The sequence below is a fragment of the Entelurus aequoreus genome, linkage group LG02 (genome assembly GCF_033978785.1).
Source record: "Entelurus aequoreus isolate RoL-2023_Sb linkage group LG02, RoL_Eaeq_v1.1, whole genome shotgun sequence".
In the NCBI taxonomy this organism is placed as follows: Eukaryota; Metazoa; Chordata; class Actinopteri; order Syngnathiformes; family Syngnathidae; genus Entelurus; species Entelurus aequoreus.
In genome coordinates, this window is record NC_084732.1 from 7854605 (window position 1) to 7882104 (window position 27500).

At 26.6% G+C, this 27500-nt stretch overlaps 1 protein-coding gene across 1 annotated transcript in view; it reads right to left on the minus strand.

Annotated features, from left to right (window-relative positions):
- The window catches only part of LOC133665351 (phosphorylase b kinase regulatory subunit beta-like), a 96572-nt gene that overhangs the window by 6697 nt on the left and 62375 nt on the right, over window positions 1-27500 (minus strand). The window contains exon 7 of the mRNA XM_062070633.1: window positions 1382-1476. Coding sequence (XP_061926617.1) covers window positions 1382-1476 — 95 coding nt within the window. The remainder of the gene's footprint in view (window positions 1-1381; window positions 1477-27500) is intronic.

Consider the following 27500-nt stretch of genomic DNA (forward strand, 5'->3'; position numbering starts at 1 on the left):
ATATATATATATATAAAACTTTTTTTTTTTCAATTTCATTTTTCTTAACATTTTTGACTTTAACCTTGTAAAATTATATAATTTTGTTTGGGATTTTTTTTTTTAGATTATTCCTATTTTATTATTTTTATTATTCATATTTTATTTTTATTTTTTTCTATTAATAACTTTTTTACTTTTACTTTAATCTTGTAAATTTATATAATTTTGTTTGGGAAAACCCATTTAGATTATTCCTATTTTATTGTTTGTATTATTCTTATTTTATTAATTTATTTTTCTATTCATAACCATTTTTTAAAAATATAATTTTCATAAAAATATTTTACTTTAATCTTGTTTTTGTTGCATTGTTTTGCTTGATTGTAAAATATGTGTACGGAGAGGGGGTGTGACGTTCATATGTTTTCAATATTCAGTGTTTTATCCGTCATAGTTAATATTGTAAATCCCACATTCTTTATTTTCATGTACATTCTGGTTGTCTCATTTAGTAAAAAAATGTAAAATTCCATCCCGTTTTTTAAGGCGGTCTGTCATAACGTTTTAGCATTCAATCAGACATTATTGTGAGGTTTTGTATTAGTGTTCCTAAAAATAGATATACCGGCCCCCCAGACACATGTTTTTTCTCTAAATGTGGCCCCCCCGAGGCAAAATAATTGCCCAGGCCTGCTTTAAGGCAATTATGTTCAAATGGTCAGGAATTGGCACTAATGAATCGACCCAATACTTATGCCCGCATGGTTTACTTCCTGTTTACGTCTCCCAAGGCATCATGGGAACTATGATCCACATGAAATCAGAAGAAAGGCAAACATTTTCCTTTGCTTCCGCCATCAAAGTTGGATCCCATGAAAGTTGGAAGGAGCAGAAAGGCATCACTAGGTCAATATAAATATATTTAGATTTTTTTAGATATAACTATATCAATATTTAAAAAAAAAAAGGTTATTCATTTCAAAGTCAGTCTATCTTTGTACCTTCCACACACTGCAGGTGCGCTCACCCCCCCCCCCCCCCCACGTGCCCATCAGGTCTCTTTGCCTTAGCATTTGATTTAAAAAAAATATTGAAATAAAGAATATCATCACAACGTGTCACATCTCCCTACGCTTCTGAAGTGTGAGGGGAACAAAAAGGACTTCCTGTGAGAGATTAAATCAAATCTCCTCTGTGATATCAAAGATGAATAACTTCACATGGCCGCTAATCCGCCAACTATAGCGACGCACACACACACACACACATTCACACACACACATACACACACACACACACACACACACACACACACGCACGCACGCACAACTTTTCCAAAGTCTGCTTGCATTATTAGCCTCCGAGACCTTTTACAGATTTTTTTTTTTTCCCCCGTCACCTTTCCAGACCCGGCATCCGAGGCCCACCTGAGACCGTGACCAGACTGCGTCCGAGTTCTTCACCCGGCCTCACCGCACACTTCTTTAGGCACACCTACTTTGGGGAAATACACCGAGTTTTTTGCCTTTACGCATTCTAAGTGGTAAAATATGGCAAGTAAGAGGTGGCTGACAGTACTATTCCACCCATAAAGCCCATAAAAAACGCCACCAATACTCCATTTAAATCTACAAAATTTAATTAGATTTAGACACACACTTAGACTTCCTTTTATTATTTTAATTTTGTAAAATTATATAATTTTGTTTGGGGAAAAAAATCTTAGATTATTCCTACTTTATTATTTGTATTATTCCGATTTTATTATTCATTTTTCTATTAATAACTTCTTCTTTTTTTAAATATAATTTTTCATAATTTTTTTTACTTTAATCTTGTAAAATTATATAATTTTGTTTGGGAAGAAATACATTTTAGATTATTCCTTTTTTTATTAATTGTATTATTCCTACTTTATTATTCTTTTTTCTATTAATAACTTATTTTTTTAATATAATTTTTCATAAAATTTTTTACTTCAATCTTGTAAAATTATACAATTTTGTTTGGGAAAAATTACATCTTGGGTTATTCATACTTTTTTATTTTTGTTATTCCTATTGTATTATTCTGTTTTCTAATAAAAACTTATTTTTTAATAACATTTTTCATAAAATGTTTTGCTTTAATCTTGTACAATTGTAAAAAAAAAAATTTGGGGAAAACAAAATTATTAGATTATTCCTAATGTATTATTTTTTTATTCCTATTCTATCATTCTTTTTCTATTAATAACTTTTTTTTAAATATATTTTTTCATAACATTTTTTATTTTTATTTTAATCTTGTAAAATTATATTTTTTTGGGGGGGAAAAATACATTTTAGATTATTCATATTGTATTATTATTTCTTCTGTTAATAACTTTTTTTTTTCAATTTCATTTTTCTTAACATTTTTTACTTTAACCTTGTAAAATTATATAATTTTCTTTGGGATTTTTTTTTTTAGATTATTCCTATTTTATTATTTTTATTATTCATATTTTATTAATATTTTTTTCTATTAATAACTTATTGATATATATATATATATATATATATATATATATATATATATATATATATATATATATATATATATATATATATATATATATACATATATATATATATATATATATATATATATATATATATATATATATATATATATATATATATATTTTGTTTGGGAAAACCCATTTTGATTATTCCTATTTTATTAATGTATTTTTCTATTAATAACAATTTCTTTTAAATATCATTTTCATAAAAATATTTTACTTTAATCTTGTAAAATTATATAATTTTGTTTGTGGAAAAAAAATCTTAAATTATTCATATTTTATTACTTTTATTATTCCTATTTTATAATTATATTTTGTGTTAATAACTTTTTTTAAATATAATTTTTCATAACAATTTCTACTTTAATCTTGTAAAATTATATAATTTTGTTTGGGGGAAAAAAAAAATCTTAAAATTATTCCTATTTTATTATTTGTATTATTCATATTTTATTATTATTTTTTCTCAAAGTACTTTGACGTACGCATTGTACAATAGTCACATACAAGTAAATGCTGTGCTGTGGTCACTTCCACCCAAAATTCATGGTCGTTGACCTGATTTAGTCAAGTTGTCCACAAGATGGCGGCATTTCCACAGCAATTAAACGGTCAGATATTGAAAATAAATGTGGACATTTGTGTTACAGAACATTTTCATGAAAGTGACACCTGAGACACGCCCACAGTTTGACCCTGGAACAGACTATTGCTATTTCTTTCATCGCAATAGGAGGGCAATGTATCCGGATGGAGTCATTTTCACAGAGGAGATTGTGCTCCTCCAGATGTTCATTATGTTGATGTTGATGACATCATCAGGAGCCTGGCGTCCATCAGTAATAATAACGACATGGAGGGGCGTGCTGTGGGGGGGTACCAGGCGACTAAATCCTTAAATCAATATTCTTTTCATTACGCCGCCGCTGTCCCCCCGCCCCTGATGGCGGCGCCTGCAGGAAGGACTTTACGTACACGAGCGCGTGACCCTTTGGTGTCTTGTTGGTGCGCCCCACGCCGCCATCCATCATGGCGGACGGGGAGGAGGCGCCACGTTTGCGATGGCGTGTGCCACAATGGCAAGATGGAAGGCTGGCGAGAAATGTAAGTGTTATCGGCGGCCTCCATCTTCCATCGGTGACCTTGCGGCCCGACACCGACGCTCGACAATCACAACCCCCCCCCCCCCCCCCCCCCCCTGGACCCCCCAGCGCCATCTGCTTGGGTTGAAAGGCTTTTAATTTGCCATCCCATCGCCATAAAGGGCCCGGTTTGCGTGTCGGCCGGGTGTGAAATGCTACCTGTGCCCCCCCCCAACATGTCTGGCCGTGCAGATATCGCCCCCCCCCCCCCCCGCTCGCTGCCCTTGTCATCTGCTGCGGGGGAGCGCGGCGGCGGCCGATAACAAGGTGTCGACGGCGAGCATAAACGCTGCCAAAGGCTGCGAGTTCAACATTCAGCACACAACGACCGACATTTAGCCACCAAAAAGTGTTCTATGTTACAAAATAGTTTCACATAATTCTTGAACTATGACAAACTTTTCTCACAAACTTTTTTTGTTTGAAAAAAACAACAAAAAACTTTTAGAACAATTTTTTCTAAAAAAAAAACATTTTTTATTTTTTTTTTACAATATATTTGACTATATTTATGTAAAATGGCATACTGTTTTCTTTAAAAAATAAAAAATACAAAAATAAATCTTACAATATTTTTTTCTTTAAATATTTCTACACAATTTTTGTAAAATAGCTTTCTTTTTCAATATATATTTGACTTTAATAAAAAAAATTGATAATTAAAAATAGTTTAACATCATTCTTAAACACTGAAAACTTTTTCCTCACCCACTTTTTTCATGATATATTTTGTCTCAATCTTGTAAAATTACATACTTTTGTCTCGTAAAATATGTATTTTAGAATATTCCTAAAAAGTCTTGTATGACAACTTTTCTCCAAATATTTTAACTTTTTTTTTTCAAAGTAAGACTTATTCACAATATATGTGACTTAAATCAAATTCACATTCTTTTTTTTTTTTAAAAGAAATTACAACTTTTTTTCCTAATTTAAAAACAATATTTATACACAATTCTTGTAAAAAAAAAAAAAATTCTCACAATATTGCTTTTTTTTTCTAAAAAAATATACTTTTTCACAATATATTAAAAATGTTTTCTTGTAAAATTAAAATTAAAAATCACAAAATAGCTTAACATAATTCTCCAACACTGACAACTTTTTCTCACCAAGTTACTAACTTTTTCTAATTTAAATAAAATAAATTTTTTCATAAGATAATTGACTTCAATCTTGTAAAATTACATAATTTTGTCTTGTGGGATATGTTTTTTTCTCCAAATATTGTGGGAAAAGTTGTCATACAAAACATTTTAGGAATGTTTATACTTTATTTTTTACAATTTATGGCTTTTTCACAATATATTTGTCTCTAATCATGTAAAATGGCATACTTGTTTCTTAATATGTATATATTTTAAATATTTTATATTCATATTATATTTTAACATTAGATTTTACTTTATTTCCTGTAAAATTCTTGTAGAATAAAAAAAAGAAAAAGGTCACAAAATAGTTTAACGTAATTTTTGAACACTGAAAACGTTTTCCTCACTAACTTTTAAAAAAACGAAAAAAAAAACTTGTTTTATAATATATTTGACTTCAATCTTATGAAATTTTAATTTGCCATCGCGTGTCAGCCGGGTGTGTGAAGTGCATTTAGCACACAACGACCGACATTTAGCCACCAAAATGTGTTATATGTTACAAAATAGTTTCACATAATTCTTGAACTATGACAAACTTTTCTCACAAAATTACAAACTTTTTTCTTAAAAAAACAACAAAAAACTTTTAGAACAATTTTTTCTAAAAAAAAAACATTTCTTATTTTTTTTTTACAATATATTTGACTATAATTATGTAAAATGGCATACTGTTTTTTTTTTTTAAATAAAAAATAAATAAATAAATCTTAAAATATTTTTTTCTTTAAATATTTCTACACAATTTTTGTAAAATAACTTTCTTTTTCAAAATATATTTGACTTTAATAAAAAAAATTGTTAATTAAAAATAGTTTAACATCATTCTTAAACACTGACAACTTTTTCCTCACCAACTTTTTTCATGATATATTTTGTCTTAATCTTGTAAAATTACATACTTTTGTCTCGTAAAATATGTATTTTAAAATATTCCTAAAAAGTCTTGTATGACAACTTTTCTCCCAATATTTTAACTTTTTTTTCAAAGTAAGACTTATTCACAATATATTTGACTTAAATCATGTAAATTGACATTCATTTTCTAAAAAGAAATTACAACTTTTTTTCCTAATTTAAAAACAATATTTCTACACAATTCTTGTAAAATGTTTTTTTTTTCTCACAATATTGCTTTTTTTTTCTAAAAAAATATACTTTTTCACAATATATTAAAAATGTTTTCTTGTCAAATTAAAATAAAAAATCACAAAATAGCTTAACATAATTCTCCAACACTGACAACTTTTTTTCACAAATTTACTAACTTTTTCTAATTTAAATAAAATACATTTTTTCATAAGATAATTGACTTCAATCTTGTAAAATTACATAATTTTGTCTTGTGGGATATGTTTTTTTCCTCCAAATATTGTGGGAAAAGTTGTCATACAAAACATTTTAGGAATATTTATACTTAATTTTTTTACAATTTATGGCTTTTTCAAAATATATTTGTCTCTAATCATGTAAAATGGCATACTTGTTTCTTAATATGTATATATTTTAAATATTTTATATTTATATTATATTTTAACATTATATTTTACTTTATTTCCTGTAAAATTCTTGTAGAATAAAAAAAAGAAAAAGGTCACAAAATAGTTTAACGTAATTTTTGAACACTGACAACTTTTTCCTCACTAACTTTTAAAAAAAAGAAAAAAACAACTTTTTTTATAACATATTTGGCTTCAATCATATAAAATTTTAATTTGCCATCGCGTGTCAGCCGGGTGTGTGAAATGCATTTAGCACACAACGACCGACATTTAGCCACAAAAAGTGTTCTATGTTACAAAATAGTTTAACATAATTCTTGAACACTGACAAACTTTTCTCACAAAATTGCAAACTTTTTCTAAAAAAAAAAAAACATTTATTTTTTTTCACAATATATTTGACGTTGATAGTACAAAACAGCATACTTTTTAAAACACATGTTTTTCTTAGAATATTCCGTCACAATTCTTGTAAAATAAGTTTTTTTCTCACAACATAAAAACTAAAAGATAAACACATTTTTCCACAACATATTTGACTTTAATCATGTAAAATAGCAAATTTTTTCTTGTAAAATGTTTAACACTTTTTCTCAAAATGTTCACATTGTCATTATGGGGTATGGTGTGTAGAATTTTGAGGGCAAACACACGTTTGTAGATCTATTATGGAATAAGGCTGTAACATAACACAATGTGTGATGCACATATTGTAAGATTTCTAAAGAAAAATGTTTTGACTTTTTTATGTGTATGTAAAATTGCATATCGTTTTCTTAAAAAAAAACATTTTTTTTAAACAAAAAAAGATATCTGACTTTAATCTTGTAAAAATATACAATTTTGTTTTGGGAAACAAAATCCTAAGATTATTCCTAAAAAATCTTGTATAAAAACTTTTCTCGCAAGATTTGTAATTTTTTTTCTAAAAAAAAAACAAAACTTATTTTATTGATTTATTGATTTATTTTTACAATATATTTGACTATACATATATAAAATGATGTACTGTTTTCTTAAAAGAAACATCTAACTCTTTTCTTAAAATATTTCTACACACTTCTTGTAAGATAACTTATTTCTCACAATATTGTTTTTTTTCTAAAATAAAAAACACCTTGACACAATATATTTGACTTTAATGCTGTAAAACAACAATTTTTTTTGTAAAAATAAAACAATCAAAACAATTGTTCAACGTCATTATTGAACACTGACAACATTTTCTCACAAAATTACTAACTTTTTTCTAAAAAAAACAACAACAAAACTTTTAGAATTTTTTTTTCTAAAAAAACAATATATTTGACTATAATTATGTAAAATGGCACACTGTTTTCTTTAAAAAGATACAATAAAAATAAAATAAAAACATTCTTAAAACATTTTTTTCTTTAAATATTTCTACACAATTTTTGTAAAATAACTTTTTTTCCCTCACAATATTGCATTTTTCGAAAAACATACTTTTTCAAAATATCCATTCCATCCATTCATTTTCTACCGCTTGTCACTTTCCGGGACAAGCGGAATTACTTTTTTTGCTCTCAGTTTTGTGTTCTTATAAAACATAAAAACACTTTTCCACAATATATTCGACTTTAATCCTGTAGAATGGCATTTTTTTTTTCTCAGAATAATTCGACATTTGTGTAATAACATTTTTGAAACAAAAAAAAATCATAAGATATTTGACTTTTATAACGTAAAAATATACAATTTTGTTTTGGAAAAAAAAAATAGATTAGTCCTAAAGACATTAAACATTAGACATTTTTTTCTAAAAAAAAATGACCCTCCTCTAAAAATATATATATATTTCTACACAAATTTTGTAAGATAACTTTTTTCTCAGAATATTGTATTTTTTTCTAAAAGAAAAAATATACAATTATATATACAAAAAAAATATACAATTTTGTTTTGGAAAAAAAAAATATATATGTATTCCTAAAGAAACTTGTATAAAAACAATTTTTTCACATGATTAGATATTGTTTTCTAAAAAAAATGACATTCTTTTAAAAAAAATATATATATATATATATTTCTACACAATTCTTGTAAGATAACTTTTTTCTCACAATATTGTTTTTTTTTTAAACAATATATTTGAGTTTAATGCTGTGAAATGACAGTTTTTTTCTGGTAAAATTTAAACAATTCAACGTAACTAAAAAAAAAAAAAGTTTAACATAATTCTTGAACACTGACAGCCTTTTCTCATAAAGTTACTAAACTTTTTTTCCTCACAATTTTGTGTTCTTCTAAAACATAAACACACTTTTCCACAATATATTCGACTTTAATCCTGTAGAATGGCATATTTTTTTTCTAAGAATAATTCGACATTTAAATCATAAAATTTTGCAAACCTAAACAAAATAATCATAAGATTTTTTACTTTAATACTGTACAAATATACAATTTTGTTTTTTAAAATAAAAAAATAAAAAAATTAATTAGTCCTAAAAAATCTTGTATGAAAACTTTTTTTTCACAAGATTATACATTTTTTTCAAAAAAATGTTCTTTAAGAAAAAAAAAATACAATAATTATACACAATTCTTGTAAGATAACTTTTTCTTCACAATATTTCATTTTTTTCTAAAAGAAAACACTTTTTTTAACAATATATTTGACTTTAATGCTGTAAAATTTTTCTGGTAAAACTTAAACAATTTAAAATCATAAAACATATATTTTTTAACATAGTTATTGAACACTGACAGCTTTTTCTCATAAAGTTACTAACTTTTTTCTAAAAAAAGAACAACAACATTTTTTTTTTACATAATATATTTTACTTTGATAATATAAAATAGCATAATTTTTAAAAATATATTATTTTCTCAAAATATTCATGTAAAATTACTTCTTTTCCTCTCAGTTTTGTGTTCGTATAAAACATAAAAACACTTTTCCACAATATATTCGACTTTAATCCTGTAGAATGGCATTTTTTTTTCTCAGAATAATTCGACATTTGTATAATAACATTTTTCAAACAAAAAAAATTCATAAGATATTTGACTTTTATAACGTAAAAATATACAATTTTGTTTTGGAAAAAAAAACAGATTAGTCCTAAAGGCATTAGACATTAGACATTTTTTTCAAAAAAAAAATGACCTTCTTCTAAAAATATATATTAATTTCTACACAATTTTTGTAAGGTAACTTTTTTCTCAGAATACTGTATTTTTTTCTAAAAGAAAAAATATAAAATTATATAAATAAAAAAAATATATACAATTTTGTTTTGGAAAAAAAAAAAATATTCCTAAAGAATCTTGTATAAAAACAATTTTTTCACATGATTAGATATTGTTTTCTAAAAAAAATGACGTTCTTTTAAAAACAAATTAAAATATTTCTACACAATTCTTGTAAGATAACCTTTTTCTCACAATATTGTTTTTTTTAACAATATATTTGAGTTTAATGCTGCGAAATGACAGTTTTTTTTCTGGTAAATTTTTTTTAAACAATTCAACGTAATAAAAAAAAAAGTTTTACATAATTCTTGAACACTGACAGCCTTTTCTCATAAAGTTACTAACTTTAAAAAAAAGATAAAAAAATTAAAATCATAATATATTTGACTTTGATAATATAAAATAGCATACTTTAAAAATATATATGTATAAACTTTTTTTCCTCACAATTTTGTGTTCTTCTAAAACATAAACACACTTTTCCACGATATATTCGACTTTAATCCTGTAGAATGGCATATTTTTTTTCTCAGAATAATTCGACATTTAAATCATACCATTTTTCAAACCAAAACAAAATAATCATAAGATGTTTTACTTTAATACTGTACACATATACCATTTTGTTTTTTAAAATAAAAAAATAAAAAAATAAATTAGTCCTAAAAAATCTTATATGAAAACTTTTTTTCACAAGATTATAATTTTTTTTCTAAAAAATGTTCTTTAAATTTTTTTTAAAAAAAAAATACAATAATTATACACAATTTGTGTAAGATAAATTTTTCTTCACAATACTGTATTTTTTTCTAAAATAAAACACTTTTTTTTTAACAATATATTTGACTTTAATGCTGTAAAATTTTTCTGGTAAAACTTAAACTATTAAAAATCATAAAATATAAATGTTTTAACATAATTATTGAACACTGACAGCGTTTTCTCATAAAGTTATTAACTTTTTTCTAAAAAAAGAACAACATTTTTTTTTTACATAATATATTTTACTTTGATAATATAAAAAAACATAATTTTAAAAAATATATTTTTTTCTCAAAATATTCATGTAAAATTACTTTTTTTCCTCTCAGTTTTGTGTTCTTATAAAACACTTTTCCACAATATATTCGACTTTAATCCTGTAGAATGGCATTTTTTTTTCTCAGAATAATTCGACATTTGTTTAATTAAATTTTTCAAACAAAAAAAAAATCATAAGATATTTGACTTTTGTAACGTAAAAATATACAATTTTGTTTTGGAAACAAAAATGCATTAGTCCTAAAGACATTAGACATTTTTTTCGAAAAAAAAATTACCTTCCTCTAAAAATATATATATATTTCTACACAAATTTTGTAAGATAACTTTTTTCTCAGAATATTGTATTTTTTTCTAAAAGAAAAAATATACAATTATATATACAAAAAAATATATACAATTTTGTTTTGGAAAAAAAAAAATATATATATATATTCCTAAAGAATCTTGTATGAAAACAATTTTTTCACATGATTAGATATTGTTTTCTAAAAAAAATGACGTTCTTTTAAAAATATATATATATATATATATATATATATATATATTTCTACACAAATCTTGTAAGATACATTTTTTCTCACAATATTGTTTTTTTTTAACAATATATTTGAGTTTAATGCTGTGAAATGACAGTTTTTTTTTCTGGTAAAATTCAAACAATTCAACGTAATTAAAAAAAAAAAGTTTAACATAATTCGTGAACACTGACAGACTTTTCTCATAAAGTTACTAACTTAAAAAAAAAATTAATAAAAAAAATATCATAATATATTTGACTTTGATAATGTAAAATAGCATAATTTAAAAAAAAATATATATATATATATATATATATATATATATATATGTGTCTAAACTTTTTTTCCTGACAATTTTGTGTTCTTCTAAAACATTAAAACAGTTTTCCACAATATATTCGACTTTAATCCTGTAGAATGGCATATTTTTTTTTCTCAGAATAATTCGACATTTAAATCATAACATATTTCAAACCAAAACAAAATAATCATAAGATGTTTTACTTTAATACTGTACAAATATACAATTTTGTTTTTTAAAATAAAAAAATAAATTAGTCCTAAAAAATCTTGTATGAAAAGTTTATTTCACAAGATTATACATTTTTTTCTAAAAAATGTTCTTTAAAAAAAGAAAAAAGAAATACAATAATTATACACAATTCTTGTAAGATAACTTTTTCTTCACAATATGTTTTTTTTTTTTAAAAGAAAATCCTTTTTTTTTTTAACAATATATTTGACTTTAATGCTGTAAAATTTCCTGGTAAAATTTAAACAATTTAAAATCATAACATATTTTTTTTAAACATAATTATTGAACACTGACAGCCTTTTCTCATAAAGTTACTAACTTTTTTCTAAAAAAAAAGAACACACAAAATATATTTTATTTTGATAATATAAAATAGCATAATTTAAAAAAATATATTTCTCAAAATATTCATGTAAAATTACTTTTTTTATTCTCAGTTTTGTGTTCTTATAAAACATAAAAACAATTTTCCACAACATATTCGACTTTAATCCTTTAGAATGGCATTTTTTTTTCTCAGAATAATTCGACATTTGTATAATAAACATTTTCAAACAAAAAAAAAATCATAAGATATTTGACTTTTATAACGTAAAAATATACAATTTTGTTTTGGAAAAAAAAATAGATTAGTCCTAAAGACATTAGACATTAGACATTTTTTTCTAAAAAAAAAAAGACCTTCTTCTAAAAATATATATATATTTCTACACAATTTTTGTAAGATAATTTTTTTCTAAGAATATTGTATTTTTTTCTAAAAGAAAAAATATAAAATTATATAAACCAAAAAAATATACAATTTTTTAACAAAAAAAAAATATTCCTAAAGAATCTTGTATAAAAACAATTTTTTCACAAGATTAGATATTGTTTTCTAAAAAAAATGACGTTCTTTTAAAAAAAAAAAATATATATATATATTTCTACACAATTCTTGTAAGATAACTTTTTTCTCACAATATTGTTTTTTTTTTTTAACAATATATTTGAGTTTAATGCTGTGAATAATGCTGGTAAAATTTAAACAATTCAACGTAATTAAAAAAAGAAAAAAGTTTAACATAATTCTTGAACACTGACAGCCTTTTCTCATAAAGTTACTAACTTTAAAAAAAAAATTTAAAAAATAAAAATCATAATATATTTGACTTTGATAATGTAAAATAGCATAATTTAAAAAAAAAATAATATATATATATATATATATATATATATATATATATATATATATATATATATATATATATATATATATACATATATATATATATATATATATATATATATATATATATATATATATATATATATATATATATATATATATATATATATATATATATATATATATATATATATATATATATCTAAACTTTCTTTCCTCACAATTTTGTGTTCTTCTAAAACATTAAAACACTTTTCCACAATATATTCAACTTTAATCTGGTAGAATGGCATATTTTTTTTCTCAGAATAATTCGACATTTAAATCATAACATATTTCAAACCAAAACAAAATAATCATAAGATTTTTACTTTAATACTGTACAAACATAAAATTTTGTTTTTTAAAATAAAAAAAATAATTAGTCCTAAAAAATCTTGTATGAAAAGTTTTTTTCACAAGATTATACATTTTTTTCTAAAAAATGTTCTTTAAAAAAAGAAAAAAGAAATACAATAATTATACACAATTCTTGTAAGATAACTTTTTTTTCACAATATTGTTTTTTTTTTTTTTAAAGAAAATCCTTTTTTTTTAACAATATATTTGACTTTAATGCTGTAAAATTTCCTGGTAAAATTTAAACAATTTAAAATCATAACATATTTTTTTTAAACATAATTATTGAACACTGACAGCCTTTTCTCAAAAAGTTACTAACTTTTTTCTAAAAAAAAGAACACACAAAATATATTTTACTTTGATAATATAAAATAGCATAATTTAAAAAAAAAATATTTCTCAAAATATTCATGTAAAATTACTTTTTTTCTTCTCAGTTTTGTGTTCTTATAAAACATAAAAACACATTTCCACAATATATTCGACTTTAATCCTGTAGAATGGCTTTTTTTTTTTTTCTCAGAATAATTCGACATTTGTATAATAAAAATTTTCAAACAAAAAAAAAATTATAAGATATATGACTTTTATAACGTAAAAATATACAATTTTGTTTTGGAAAAAAAAATAGATTAGTCCTAAAGACATTAGACATTAGACATTTTTTTCTAAAAAAAAAAAGACCTTCTTCTAAAAATATATATATATATTTCTACACAATTTTTGTAAGATAACTTTTTTCTAAGAATATTGTATTTTTTTCTAAAAGAAAAAATATAAAATTATATATACAAAAAAAATATACAATTTTTTAACAACAAAAAATATTCCTAAAGAATCTTGTATAAAAACAATTTTTTCACAAGATTAGATATTGTTTTCTAAAAAAAATGACGTTCTTTTTAAAAAAAAATATATATATATATTTCTACACAATTCTTGTAAGATAACTTTTTTCTCACAATATTGTTTTTTTTTTTTAACAATATATTTGAGTTTAATGCTGTGAATAATGCTGGTAAAATTTAAACAATTCAACGTAATTAAAAAAAAAAAAGTTTAACATAATTCTTGAACACTGACAGCCTTTTCTCATAAAGTTACTAACTTTAAAAAAAAAAAAAAATCATAATATATTTGACTTTGATAATATAAAATAGCATAATTTAAAAATATATATATATATATATATATGTATAAACTTTTTTTCCTCACAATTTTGTATTCTTCTAAAACATAAACACACTTTTCCACAATATATTCGACTTTAATCCTGTAGAATGGCATATTTTTTTTCTCAGAATAATTCGACATTTAAATCATAAAATTTTTCAAACCAAAACAAAATAATCACAAGAGTTTTTACTTTAATACTGTACAAATATACAATTTTGTTTAAAAAAATAAAAAAAGAATTAGTTCTAAAAAATCTTGTATGAAAACTTTTTTTTCACAATATTATACATTTTTTTCTAAAAAATGTTCTTTAAAAAAAAAAAAAGAAATACAATACTTGTAAGATAACTTTTTCTTCACAATATTGTATTTTTTTAAAAAAGAAAATCCTTTTTTTTTTAACAATATATTTGACTTTAATGCTGTAAAATTTTTCTGGTAAAATTTAAACAATTTAAAATCATAAAATATATATATTTTTTTAAATGACGTTCTTTTAAAAAATATATACATATTTCTACACAATTCTTGTAAGATACATTTTTTCTCACAATATTGTTTTTTTTTTAACAATATATTTGAGTTTAATGCTGTGAAATGACAGTTTTTTTTTCTGGTAAAATTTAAACAATTCAACGTAATTAAAAAAAAAAAGTTTATCATAATTCTTGAACACTGACAGCCTTTTCTCATAAAGTTACTAACTTTAAAAAAAAATAAAAAAATAAAAATCATAATATATTTGACTTTGATAATATAAAATAGCATAATTTAAAAAATATATATATATATGTATAAACTTTTTTCCCTCACAATTTTGTGTTCTTCTAAAACATTAAAACACTTTTCCACAATATATTCGACTTTAATCCGGTAAAATGGCATTATCTTTTTTTTGCAAAATGTTCAACTTTTTTCCTGAAAATATTCACATTGTCATTATGGGGTATTGTGTGCAGAATTTTGAGGGCAAACATTGATGTATTAAGGCTGTCACAAAACTACATGTGGTAAAAGTGATGCAGGTATTTACAGATTTGCATGAGAAAACCAAAAAGCAGGAGTTGATTGAGAAAAGCGTCGTACTTCCTGCTTCCTTTCTGCACACTTGAGGGAGAGAATGTTTATAGCAGGGGTAACCAACGCGGTGCCCGCGGGCACCAGGTAGCCCGTAAGGACTAGATGAGTAACCCGCTGGCCTGTTCTAAAAATAGCTCAAATAGCAGCACTTACCGGTGAGCTGCCTCTATTTTTTAAATTGTATTTATTTACTAGCAAGCTGGTCTCGCTTTGCTCTACATTTTTAATTCTAAGAGAGACAAAACTCAAATAGAATTTGAAAATTCAAGAAAATATTTTAAAGACTTGGTCTTAACTTGTTTAAATAAATTCATTATTTTTTTTACTTTGCTTCTTATAACTTTCAGAAAGACAATTTTAGAGAAAAAAATACAACCTTAAAAATGATTTTAGGATTTTCAAACACATATACCTTTTTACCTTTTAAATTCCTTCCTCTTCTTTCCTGACAATTTAAATCAATGTTCAAGTATTTTTTTTTGTTTTATTGTAAAGAATAATAAATACATTTTAATTTAATTCTTCAATTTAGCTTCTGTTTTTTCGACGAAGAATATTTGTGAAATATTTCTTCAAACTTATTATGATTAAAATTCAAAAAAATTATTCTGGCAACTCTAGAAAATCTGTAGAATCAAATTTAAATCTTATTTCAAAGTATTTTGAATTTCTTTTAAAATTTTTGTTCTGGAAAATCTAGAAGAAATAATGATTTGTTAGAAATTTAGCTTGGTCCAATTTGTTATATATTCTAACAAAGTGCAGATTGGATTTTAACCTATTTAAAATATGTCATCAAAATTCTAAAATTAATCTTAATCAGGAAAAATTACTAATGATGTTCCATAAATAATTGTTTTTATTTTTTCCAAAAGATTCAAATTAGCTAGTTTTTCTCTTCTTTTTTTCGGTTGAATTTTGAGTTTTAAAGAGTCGAAATTGAAGATAAACTATGTTTCAAAATTTAATTGTCATTTTTTTTCGTGTTTTCTCCTCTTTTAAACCGTTCAATTAAGTGTAAATATCATTAATTATTAATAATAACATAGAGTTAAAAATAAATTGAGCAAATTGGCTATTTCTAGCAATTTATTTAAGTGTGTATCAAACTGGTAGCCCTTCGCATTAATCACTACCCAAGAAGTAGCTCTTGCTTTCAAAAAGGTTGGTGACCCCTGGTTTATAGGAATCCCGCAGATCAGCGCTGACGTGCGGCCAGCTCTCAGCATGCAAACCGTCGCAAGATGGCAGTGTGGCGCCTCGCCTGCTGTGCGCCGAAGAAGTGATGGCGGCCCAACAAAGAGCCCTTATCGATCGGAGAGGGAATTAAACACATTATGCAGGGACCGTGCGCTTTAATTGCGTTCGGAGCGACACAATTGCGTCACTGTCGCCGGTTGATGAATTTCAGCTGCGGGAAAATGACTCGAATCCCAGGCCAGCCTGGTGGGGAGAAGAAAAAAAAAAAGATGCTGAGGAGAAAAACAAACAATTATTGAAGTCTGATCCCTGCGAAGGCTGCACGCTTACATTGTTTTTTGTCTTGTTGCTCGCACTTCAAGACGGGGGGGGGGGGGGGGGGGAAATGTGAGGGAGGGAGGAGGAAAGGTTCCCCCCGGGAAAGATGAGAGAATGCGAGCGAGTCGAGGATCGAGCCCGGCGCGGTGGATAAATGGCAGCGGGTCAAAAGCAGACAGGCTGGATGGCGGCGATGATGCTCACTCGGGGACCAGAAGAACGCTCTCCTCCAAAGGAGGGAAGCGTCACCTTTTCTTGTCACATGACAAATGAACATCATTCAAAGTAGACCTTGCTTACTTCCGGGGTTGGAATCCGTTAGAAATATCAAGCAGCTAAAAAAAGAGAGAATGCTTTGAATTTTTCCCATCATGCATTGCAGTGGATTTAAATGGGTGTCATTTTGAATTATGTGTTGTGTTTGGACATTTTTTTAATAACATCCACAAAGTTGAGTGAGCAGGTTGTGTTGCGTGTGACCATGTGTGTTGACGTTTTGTGTTGGTTTATTTGCACCATGAGTGGGAAAGGTTGTTCGGATTGGGTCATAAATAATAATTCTGTGCTTTGTACACCTCAACTTACAATTTATGGTCATTGCTGCAAAAGGTGCAGCAATTACACTGTTGGATATTCACAATGAAGTTGAAGGCCGAAATAAACATACCATAGAAAGGCCTGGTTTGGAATTCCTGGAATTTAGGGAAAACAGGGAATTTATATGAAAAAAAAAATTGGAGGAATGGTTTGAAGGGGGAATTTTTGAAGGTTTGAAGGTGGAATTTTTGAAAAAAAAGTGAAAATAGGGCTTTGGAAAATCAGGAATTTTGGGAATTACTGGAATTTTCTGAATTTGGTAGTTTGATTTTCCAAGTTACGTGGAGTGTGTGGTTGGTAGAACGGCTCCAATCGGTTGATAAATGTGAGAGTTGTGCGTGTTTAAAAATTGGCCCCGTAATTTTCAATAGGCAAAATGTCCCGGAAAACCGGGAATTCTGGGTAATCCGGGATATTTTTTTAAAACACTTTCTGGAGACATCACAATTCCCATTTAAGCCAAACGCTTTGATACTGCGGGCTTTTGCATTTTTCCCATCATGCATTGCAGTGGCTTTAAAAATGGGTGTCATTTTGAATTATGTGTTGTGTTTGGACATTTTTTTTAATAATATCCACAAAGTTGAGTGAGCAGGTTGTGTTGCGTGTGACCATGTGTGTTGACTTTTTGTGTTGGTTTATTTGCACCATGAGTGGGAAAGGTTGTTCGGATTGGGTCATAAATAATAATTCTGTGCTTTGACTCATGGTTATTGCTGCAAAGGTATGGCATTTAGATATTCATATTGAAGTTGAAGGCTGAAATAAACATACTATAGAAGGGCAAGTTTTGGAATTTTGGGAAAACAGGGAATTTATATGAAACAAAAAAATTGGAGTATTTGTTGTCCCAACTAAAAAGAATGATTTGAAGGTGGGATTTTTGAAAAAAAAAAAGTGTAAATAAGGCTTTGGAAAACTAGGAATTTTGGAAAATCGCAAATGTTCCATCCATCCATCCATCCATTTTCTACCGCTTATTCCCTTCGGGGTCGCGGGGGGGCGCTGGAGCCTATCTCAGCTACAATCGGGCGGAAGGCGGGGTACACCCTGGACAAGTCGCCACCTCATCGCAGGGCCAAATTCGCAAATGTTTTTTTTTTTTTTTTTTTCCTTTTTTTTTTCTTCTCACAAATGTTTTTTAATTTAATTAGATTTTTTCATTTAGTAGTTTGATTTTCCAAGTTAAGTGGAGTGTGTGGTTGGTGGAACGACTCCAATCGGTTGAGAAATGTGGGAGTTGTGCATGTTTAAAAATTGGCCCGTTCATTTTCAATAGGCAATATGTCCCGGGAATTCTGGGTAATCCGGGATATTTTTTAAAACACTTTTTGGAGACATTGCAATTCCCGTTTGAGCCAAACGTTTTGATACTGCGGGTTTTGCATTTTTCCCATCATGCATTGCAGTGGCTTTAAAAATGGGTGTCATTTTGAATTATGTGTTGTGTTTGGACATTTTTTTAATAATATCCACAAAGTTGAGTGAGCAGGTTGTGTTGCGTGTGACCATGTGTGTTGACTTTTTGTGTTGGTTTATCTGCACCATGAGTGGGAAAGTTTTTTTGGATTGGGTCATATATTAAATTCTGTGCCTTAACTGCTTAGATGTGCATTGCATGGTCATTGACCTGCGTTAATGATAATAATAATAATAATAATAATAATATTAAGTAGATGATGTTTTGGTGTAGAATCGTATATGTGTGAATGCTTGGACATTCACACAATAATAATAATAATAATAATATTAATAATAATAAATAGATGATGTTTTGGTGTAGAATATTATATGTGTGAATGCTTGGACATTAACACAATAATAATAATAACAAAAATAATAATAATAATAATAATAATAATAATAATAATAATAATAATAATAATAATAATAATAATAATAATAATAATAATAATATTAATTAGATGATGTTTTGGAGTATAATATTATATGTCTGAATGCTTAGACATTAACACAATAATAATAATAACAATAATAATAATAATAATAATAATAATAACAATAATAATAAATACGTTATGTTTTGGTGTAGAATCTTGTATGTGAAAATGCTTGGACATTCACTCAATAATAATAATAAAAAATAAAAAATAATAATAATACATAGATTATGTTTTGATGTAGAATCTTGTATGTGAAAATGCTTGGACATTCACTCAATACTACTATTACTACTACTACTACTACTACTACTAATAATAATAATAATAATATACATAATTTTTTGGGGTGTAGAATCTTATATGTGTGACTGTTTGGACATTCACTCAATAATAATAATAATAATAATAATAATAATAATAATAATAATAATAATAATACAAATAATAATAATAATAATAATAATAATAATAATAATAATAATAATAATAATAATAATAATAATAATAATAATAAATTATGTTTTAGTGCAGAACATTATATGTGTGATGCTTGGACATTCACTCAATAATAATAATATTACGAATAATAATAATAATAATAATTAATAGATTATGTTTTGGCGTATAATCTTGTATGTGAAAATGCTTGGACATTCACTCAATAAAAATAAAATAAAAAATTATAGTAATAATAGTAATAATAATAATATATATAATTTTTTGGGGTGTAGAATCTTATATGTGTGATTGTTTTGACATTTTCTCAATAATAATAATAATAATAATAATAATAATAATAATATGATGAATAGATGATGTTTTGGTGTATAATATTATATGTGTGAATGCTTGGACATTCACTCAATAATAATAATAATAATAATAATAATAAATAGTTGATGTTTTAGTGTAGAACATTATATGTGTGATGCTTGGACATTCACTCAATAATAATAATAATAATAATAATAAATAGATTATGTTTTGGCATAGAATCTTGTATGTGAAAATGCTTGGACATTGACTCAATAAAAATACAATAAAAAATTATAGTAATAATAGTAATAATAATAATATATAATTTTTTGGGGTGTAGAATCTTATATGTGTGATTGTTTTGACATTCACTCAATAATAATAATAATAATAATATGATGACGAATATATGATGTTTTGGTGTATAATATTATATGTGTGATTGTTTGGACATTCGCTCAATAATAATAATAATAATATGATGATGATGAATAGATGATGTTTTGGTGTATAATATTATATGTGTGATTGTTTGGACATTCACTCAATAAAAATAATAATAATAATAAATACAAAAATGTTGGGTGTAGAATCTTATATGTGTGATTGTTTGGACATTCACTCAATAATAATAATAATAATATTAATTAGATGATGTTTTGGTGTAGAATATTATATGTCTGAATGCTTGGACATTAACACAATAACAATAATATCAATAATAATAATAATAATAATAATAATAATAATAATAATAATAATAATAATAATAATAATAAATATGTTATGTTTTGGTGTAGAATCTTGTTTGTGAAAATGCTTGGACATTCACTCAATACTACTACTACTACTACTACTACTACTACTATTACTAATAATAATAATAATACATACATAAACATTTTTGGGGTGTAGAATCTTATATGTGTGACTGTTTGGACATTCACTCAATAATAATAATAATAATAATAATAATAATAATAATAATAATAATAATAATAATAATAATAATAAATAAATAAATTATGTTTTAGTGTAGAACATTATATGTGTGATGCTTGGACATTCACTCAATAATAATAATAATAATAATAATAATAATAATACAAATAATAATAATAATAATAAATACAAAAATTATGTTTTGGCGTACAATCTTGTATGTGAAAATGCTTGGACATTCACTCAATAAAAATAAAATAAAAAATTATAGTAATAATAGTAATAATAATAATATATATAATTTTTTGGGGTGTAGAATCTTATATGTGTGATTGTTTTGACATTCACTCAATAATAATAATAATAATAATAATAATAATAATATGATGATCAATAGATGATGTTTTGGTGTATAATATTATATGTGTGATTGTTTGGACATTCACTCAATAATAATAATAATAATAATAATAAATACAAAAATGTTGGGTGTAGAATCTTATATGTGTGATTGTTTGGACATTCACTCAATAATAATAATAATATGATGATGAATAGATGATGTTTTGGTGTATAATATTATATGTGTGAATGCTTGGACATTCACTGAATAATAATAATAATAATAATAATAATAATAATAATAATAATAATAATAATAATGATAATAGTAATAAATACAAAAATGTTGGGTGTAGAATCTTATAAGTGTGATTTTTTGGGCATTCACTCAATAATAATAATAATAATAATAATAATAATAATAATAATAATAATAATAATAATAATAATAATAATAAATAGATGATGTGTTGGTGTAGAATGTTATATGTGAATATAAAGTTTGGACATTGACACAATTATGTTAGAGTTTTAGTGGCCTGTTGATGCTGAGACAGACTAAGAAGTGTGAGTGAGACGACATCAACACGTTGCAGAAGTTCTGTGTAAACCCAAAATGTCCAAATGTCCCGACGTGAAGCAAATGGAGAACCGTGACTCCGAGCTTTGCTTCCTTGAAAGACATCCAAGCGCTTCAATGCAAAAAGAAAAAACAAAACAACAAAAAGACAAGCCTTCTTATAGTGAGACAAGTGTGTGGATGGTCACACTCCAAAGAATCAGAGTGCTGTTCCTCTTTGTTGTTCCAAGAGCAGCTGATCACCTCGTCTTTATGTGCTGTTATTTCCTCGGGGTTCTCTCTAAGCTTGCCTCTGTCAGCCTCGTCAAAACGCCGGCCTTATTGTTTCCTGCTCATATCCACACATGAGGTGGGAGGTGGGAGGTGGGAGGGCGGCTGCGGGCTCACGTCTGCAGCTTGCAGCCGCAATCAAAGGGGAAGTCGCTCTTGGGCCGGCGTCACACCGGAGGCGACTACAACCTTATCACTCGCCCCGCGTCTTACACGCCTTTTGGATGAAAACGCCAAATTTAACGGCCGACGGACAAGGAAAAACTCACAACCCAGTGGGACGTTGATGTGAATGACTATGAGAAACCTTGGAGAGGACCGCATATGTGGGTGCACGCCCCCCAGTCCATAGTGGATCTAACATAATAGAGAGAGTCCAGTCCATAGTGGATCTAACATAATAGTGAGAGTCCAGTCCATAGTGGATCTAACATAATAGTAAGAGAGTCCAGTCCATAGTGGATCTAACATAATAGTAAGAGAGTCCAGTCCATAGTGGATCTAACATAATAGTGAGAGTCCAGTCCATAGTGGATCTAACATAATAGTGTGAGAGTCCAGTCCATAGTGGATCTAACATAATAGTGTGAGAGTCCAGTCCATAGTGGATCTAACATAATAGTAAGAGAGTCCAGTCCATAGTGGATCTAACATCATAGTAAGAGAGTCCAGTCCATAGTGGATCTAACATAATAGTGAGAGTCCAGTCCATAGTGGATCTAACATAATAGTAAGAGAGTCCAGTCCATAGTGGATCTAACATAATAGTGTGAGAGTCCAGTCCATAGTTGATCCAACATAATAGTGAGAGAGTCCAGTAAAAAAATACTAATAAAAATGTATCACTTTATATGAGTGGGGCACCTTTTGGATCCCAAATATATTTAATGGGATTTTATTTATATTTTCACTGTGATTACTCAAAAATAATAATGAATTAATATCAATGGTGTCCTGCATTATTGATCTTTTTAAGGCTCTAATTACTTCACTTCAAACATTGCTTTCTGAATGTTTTGGGCAGTGGGGGGAATACTGCATGTTTCAGTTTTATTATAAAAAAAAAAAGTTGTCTTTGACAGAAAAGGCATAAACATTTTTTTTTTTTTTTAACTTTATATCAACCTGAAGTTGATATACTGTAGAGCAGGGGTCACCAACGCGGTGCCCGCGGGCACCAGGTCGCCCGTAAGGACCATAGGAGTCGCCCGCGGGCCTGTTCTAAAAAAAAAAAAAAAAAAAAAAAAATTATTATTTTTTTTTTTTTTTTTTAATTTAAAAAAAAAAAAAAAACTAAATCTACATAGAAAAAACACAAGATACACTTTCAATCAGTGCATCAACCCAAACAACCTCCCCCATGCACACTCATCCACACCCACTCACACAAAAGGGGTTATTTCTTTCTGCTACCAATATTCTGGTTCCCACAACATAGACAACACATCTGCAAGGGACACAGTCCCTGAAGCACACATGATTGTATAGGCTGCTGGTCCACTAACATTTTCATTAATTACTATTTTTTATGTAATTATTTTTATATTGTTTTACTTTCTTTTTTATCCAAGAAAATGTTTTTTATTTATTTATCTTATTTTATTTTATTTTTTAAAAAAGGGCCTTATCTTCAACAGACCAGGTTGTCAATGAAATTAGATTTGTTTAAAGGGTTTTTTAAAGCAGGCCCAGTCCAGATAATGTCCAAGTCGGACTCAGCAACACACACCTTCATTCATGTAGACAGAAAAAAATTAGGGAACACAACAGATTGCATATAATTTATAAACAAAATTACATTTTCAAAATAAGCATTTATGTACAGTCCAGATTATGTCCAGGTCACTCAAATTAGGGAACACAACAACAGATATCATATAATCTATAAACATAATTATACTTTCAAAATAAGCCTTTGAGGACTTCTCATCTTTTTTTTAATGTTTTTTGGCATCATTATCGTTTTCAACCATGTAACTTTCTAAAATTACAAAATACTGAATAAATGTTTTAAAGAAAGTAATACTAAGTGAATATCTGTTTTTGGCCTTAAAAATAAACATTTTACCGAGTACTATAATTAAATTGACTAAATCATGATTGTCAATGAACTCTCCTAAAATAACAGAAACCACATTAAGCTTCATAAACAAACCAAACCTTAAACACATTTTTTCAACTTCCACCCAAAACAAAGACACAATATGACAATACCAAAACAAATGCAGGGTGGATTCAGGCTCCTGACAACAAAATCGGCAATCATCTGACTCTGTCATATTCCATAATTTTAACATTTTCCCTGTGGGTAAGAAGTTATAAATAATTTTAATTTGAAAATAACGATTTTGCACATCGATAATGGTTTTATAGATTAGTTTGAATATGGCATCCCATGGCAACGGGCAGTCAAAAAAGTCCTCCCATTTTCCATTTGTGTTGTATGACGCAGCCTTCAAAGATTTCTTTATTAAATAAAAATTATATATTTTTCTATTTATTTTAGTTCCTTTTTGCCAACTAGAATTTCTTGTTAGAGGTTTACAAACTAATAATTTAGTAGTTCCATAATTAATTATTTGTTTCCATCTTTTCCCAATTACTCCAGTTAGTTGATAAAATGAAAAGCTTGAGCAAGCATCACCATACATAGCTCTAAATTCATCATACTTCATAATTTTACCATTCTCATTGATAATATCATTGACAAAAATGATTCCTCTTTCAAACATATTTTTCCAAAAGAAAGGCTTTCCATCTATTACAATATTAGAGTTCATCCATATTAACTGCTGCAAAATATCATCTCTTTTTTCTGGCACATAAAATTGAAAACACCACTATGAGTGGATTGTTTCCTTTATGTTTCCCAGCAGACTCTCTGGGAGGGGATCACTTGTAAAAAAGGATACAATTTCTATTGATACAGTACATGTTTTTTGTCCAAAAGGACATTTGTGTACCACTCAATGTTTAAATACATCTTTGGAACAATTGATGCTTTTAAAGACAGACACATAGCTTCAAGGTTGAGAAGTTTCAGGCCCCCATATTCATACTCTTTGTACAAAACCTTTCTTTTAATCTTTTCTGGTTTGCCGTTCCAGATAAAATCGAAGACCCTCCGCTCATGAATCTTAAAAAAGTTTTGTGATGGAGCAGGTAATGACAAAAACAAATAAATAAATTGAGGAATAATTAACGAGTTGGCAATAGACATTTTACCATACAAGGTTAGGGATTTCCCTTTCCATAATTGCATAATTTTGTCCAGCTTTCTTAGTCGATTATCATAATTTACTGAGCCTAGAACTTCCAGATTCTCTGGGACAACAACACCAAGTATGTTAACTGGTCCATCTGTCCACAAAAAAGGCACTTTGCATTCCATTCGAAAGGACGTTCCCTTTAGATTTCCGATCCTTAACATTTTACATTTATTATAATTAAGCTTGAGGCCAGATTGCTGTGAAAATATGTCCAAAAGATTAAGAAGGTTCCGCAAACAATGAGGAAAAATCTTATCTTTGTGAATCAGCCTTTTCTGACATGAACTTCATGAAGAACAAACACAGAACACGCCTCACTGATGCACATCTGCAAGACTCACTCAGAGTTGCAGTGTCAAGTTACACACCAGAGTACAACACACTAGTTAACAGCATGCAATGCCAGGCTTCCCACTAACTGACAAAGAAACAGATAACAGATTTGGTGTCCAGTTCAAAGTGTGACATGATTTAAAAATTTGAGAGTTTACTTTTGTATTTTACATGAGTTATTATTTGTACAAACATGGTGCAAAGTAACTCATGATTTGTTAAAAAATGTTAGTGGCTAGCTAGTTAAAATGGGATATTGTGATTTCACAAGACTGTCTTAGAAGTGATCATTTGAAAATGTTCAATTTGAAAAATGTGCACTTAGAGAAAATATAAAAATAAAGTGTTGCATATTGATATTTATCTGTTTCTATATATATTTATTGTGAGAAATCATTAAGATGATCAGTGTTTCCACAAAGATAAATATAATTAATTATTAATAATAACAGAGTTAAAGGTAAATTGAGCAAATTGGCTACTTCTGGCAATTTATTTAGGTGTGTATCTAACTGGTAGCCCTTCGCATTAATCAGTACCCAAGAAGTAGCCCTTGGTTTCAAAAAGGTTGGTGACCCCTGCTGTAGAGATTTACTGAAAGCGTTAAATAAAAAATTTAAATAAAAATGTACTTGTTTTTAACATTTTAATGACTTAGACCAGGGTTCCCCAAACTACGGCCCGCAGGCCGGATACGGCCCCCCAGCGTTCAAAATCCGGCCCGCGGGAAGTCCCAAGTTAAAAAAATAAAAAAATAAAAAAAATAAAAAAATTAAATTTGTCCTTACTAGTCCATTTTCTACTGTCTCCTAGCCACTCAGGCAAATCATACTGTCTAAACATGCATTTTACCATTAATAACATGACATGCAGCAAGTGTGCTCTTTAAGTCAATTAGTGCGCGAGGAATATATATGTATGAATACATATATATATATATATATATATATATATATATATATATATATATATATATATATATATATATATATATATATATATATATATATATATATATATATATATATATATATACATATATACACATATATACACATATACATATATATATATACATATATATATACATATATACACATATATACACATATATATATATATATATATATATATATATATATATATATATATATATATATATATATATATATACATGGACATATACATATACATAGACATATACTGTACATATATACACACACATATATACACATTTACATATACATATACATATATACACACACACACGCACACACATTTACATATAATATATACACACATATATATACATATATATATATATACATAGACATATACATATACATACACACATACACACTTACATATATATATACACACACACACATTTACATATAGTATATATATATATATATATATATATATATATATATATATATATATATATATATATATATATATATATATATATATATATATATATATATACTATATATATATATATATAGTGCGGCCCCCAGCC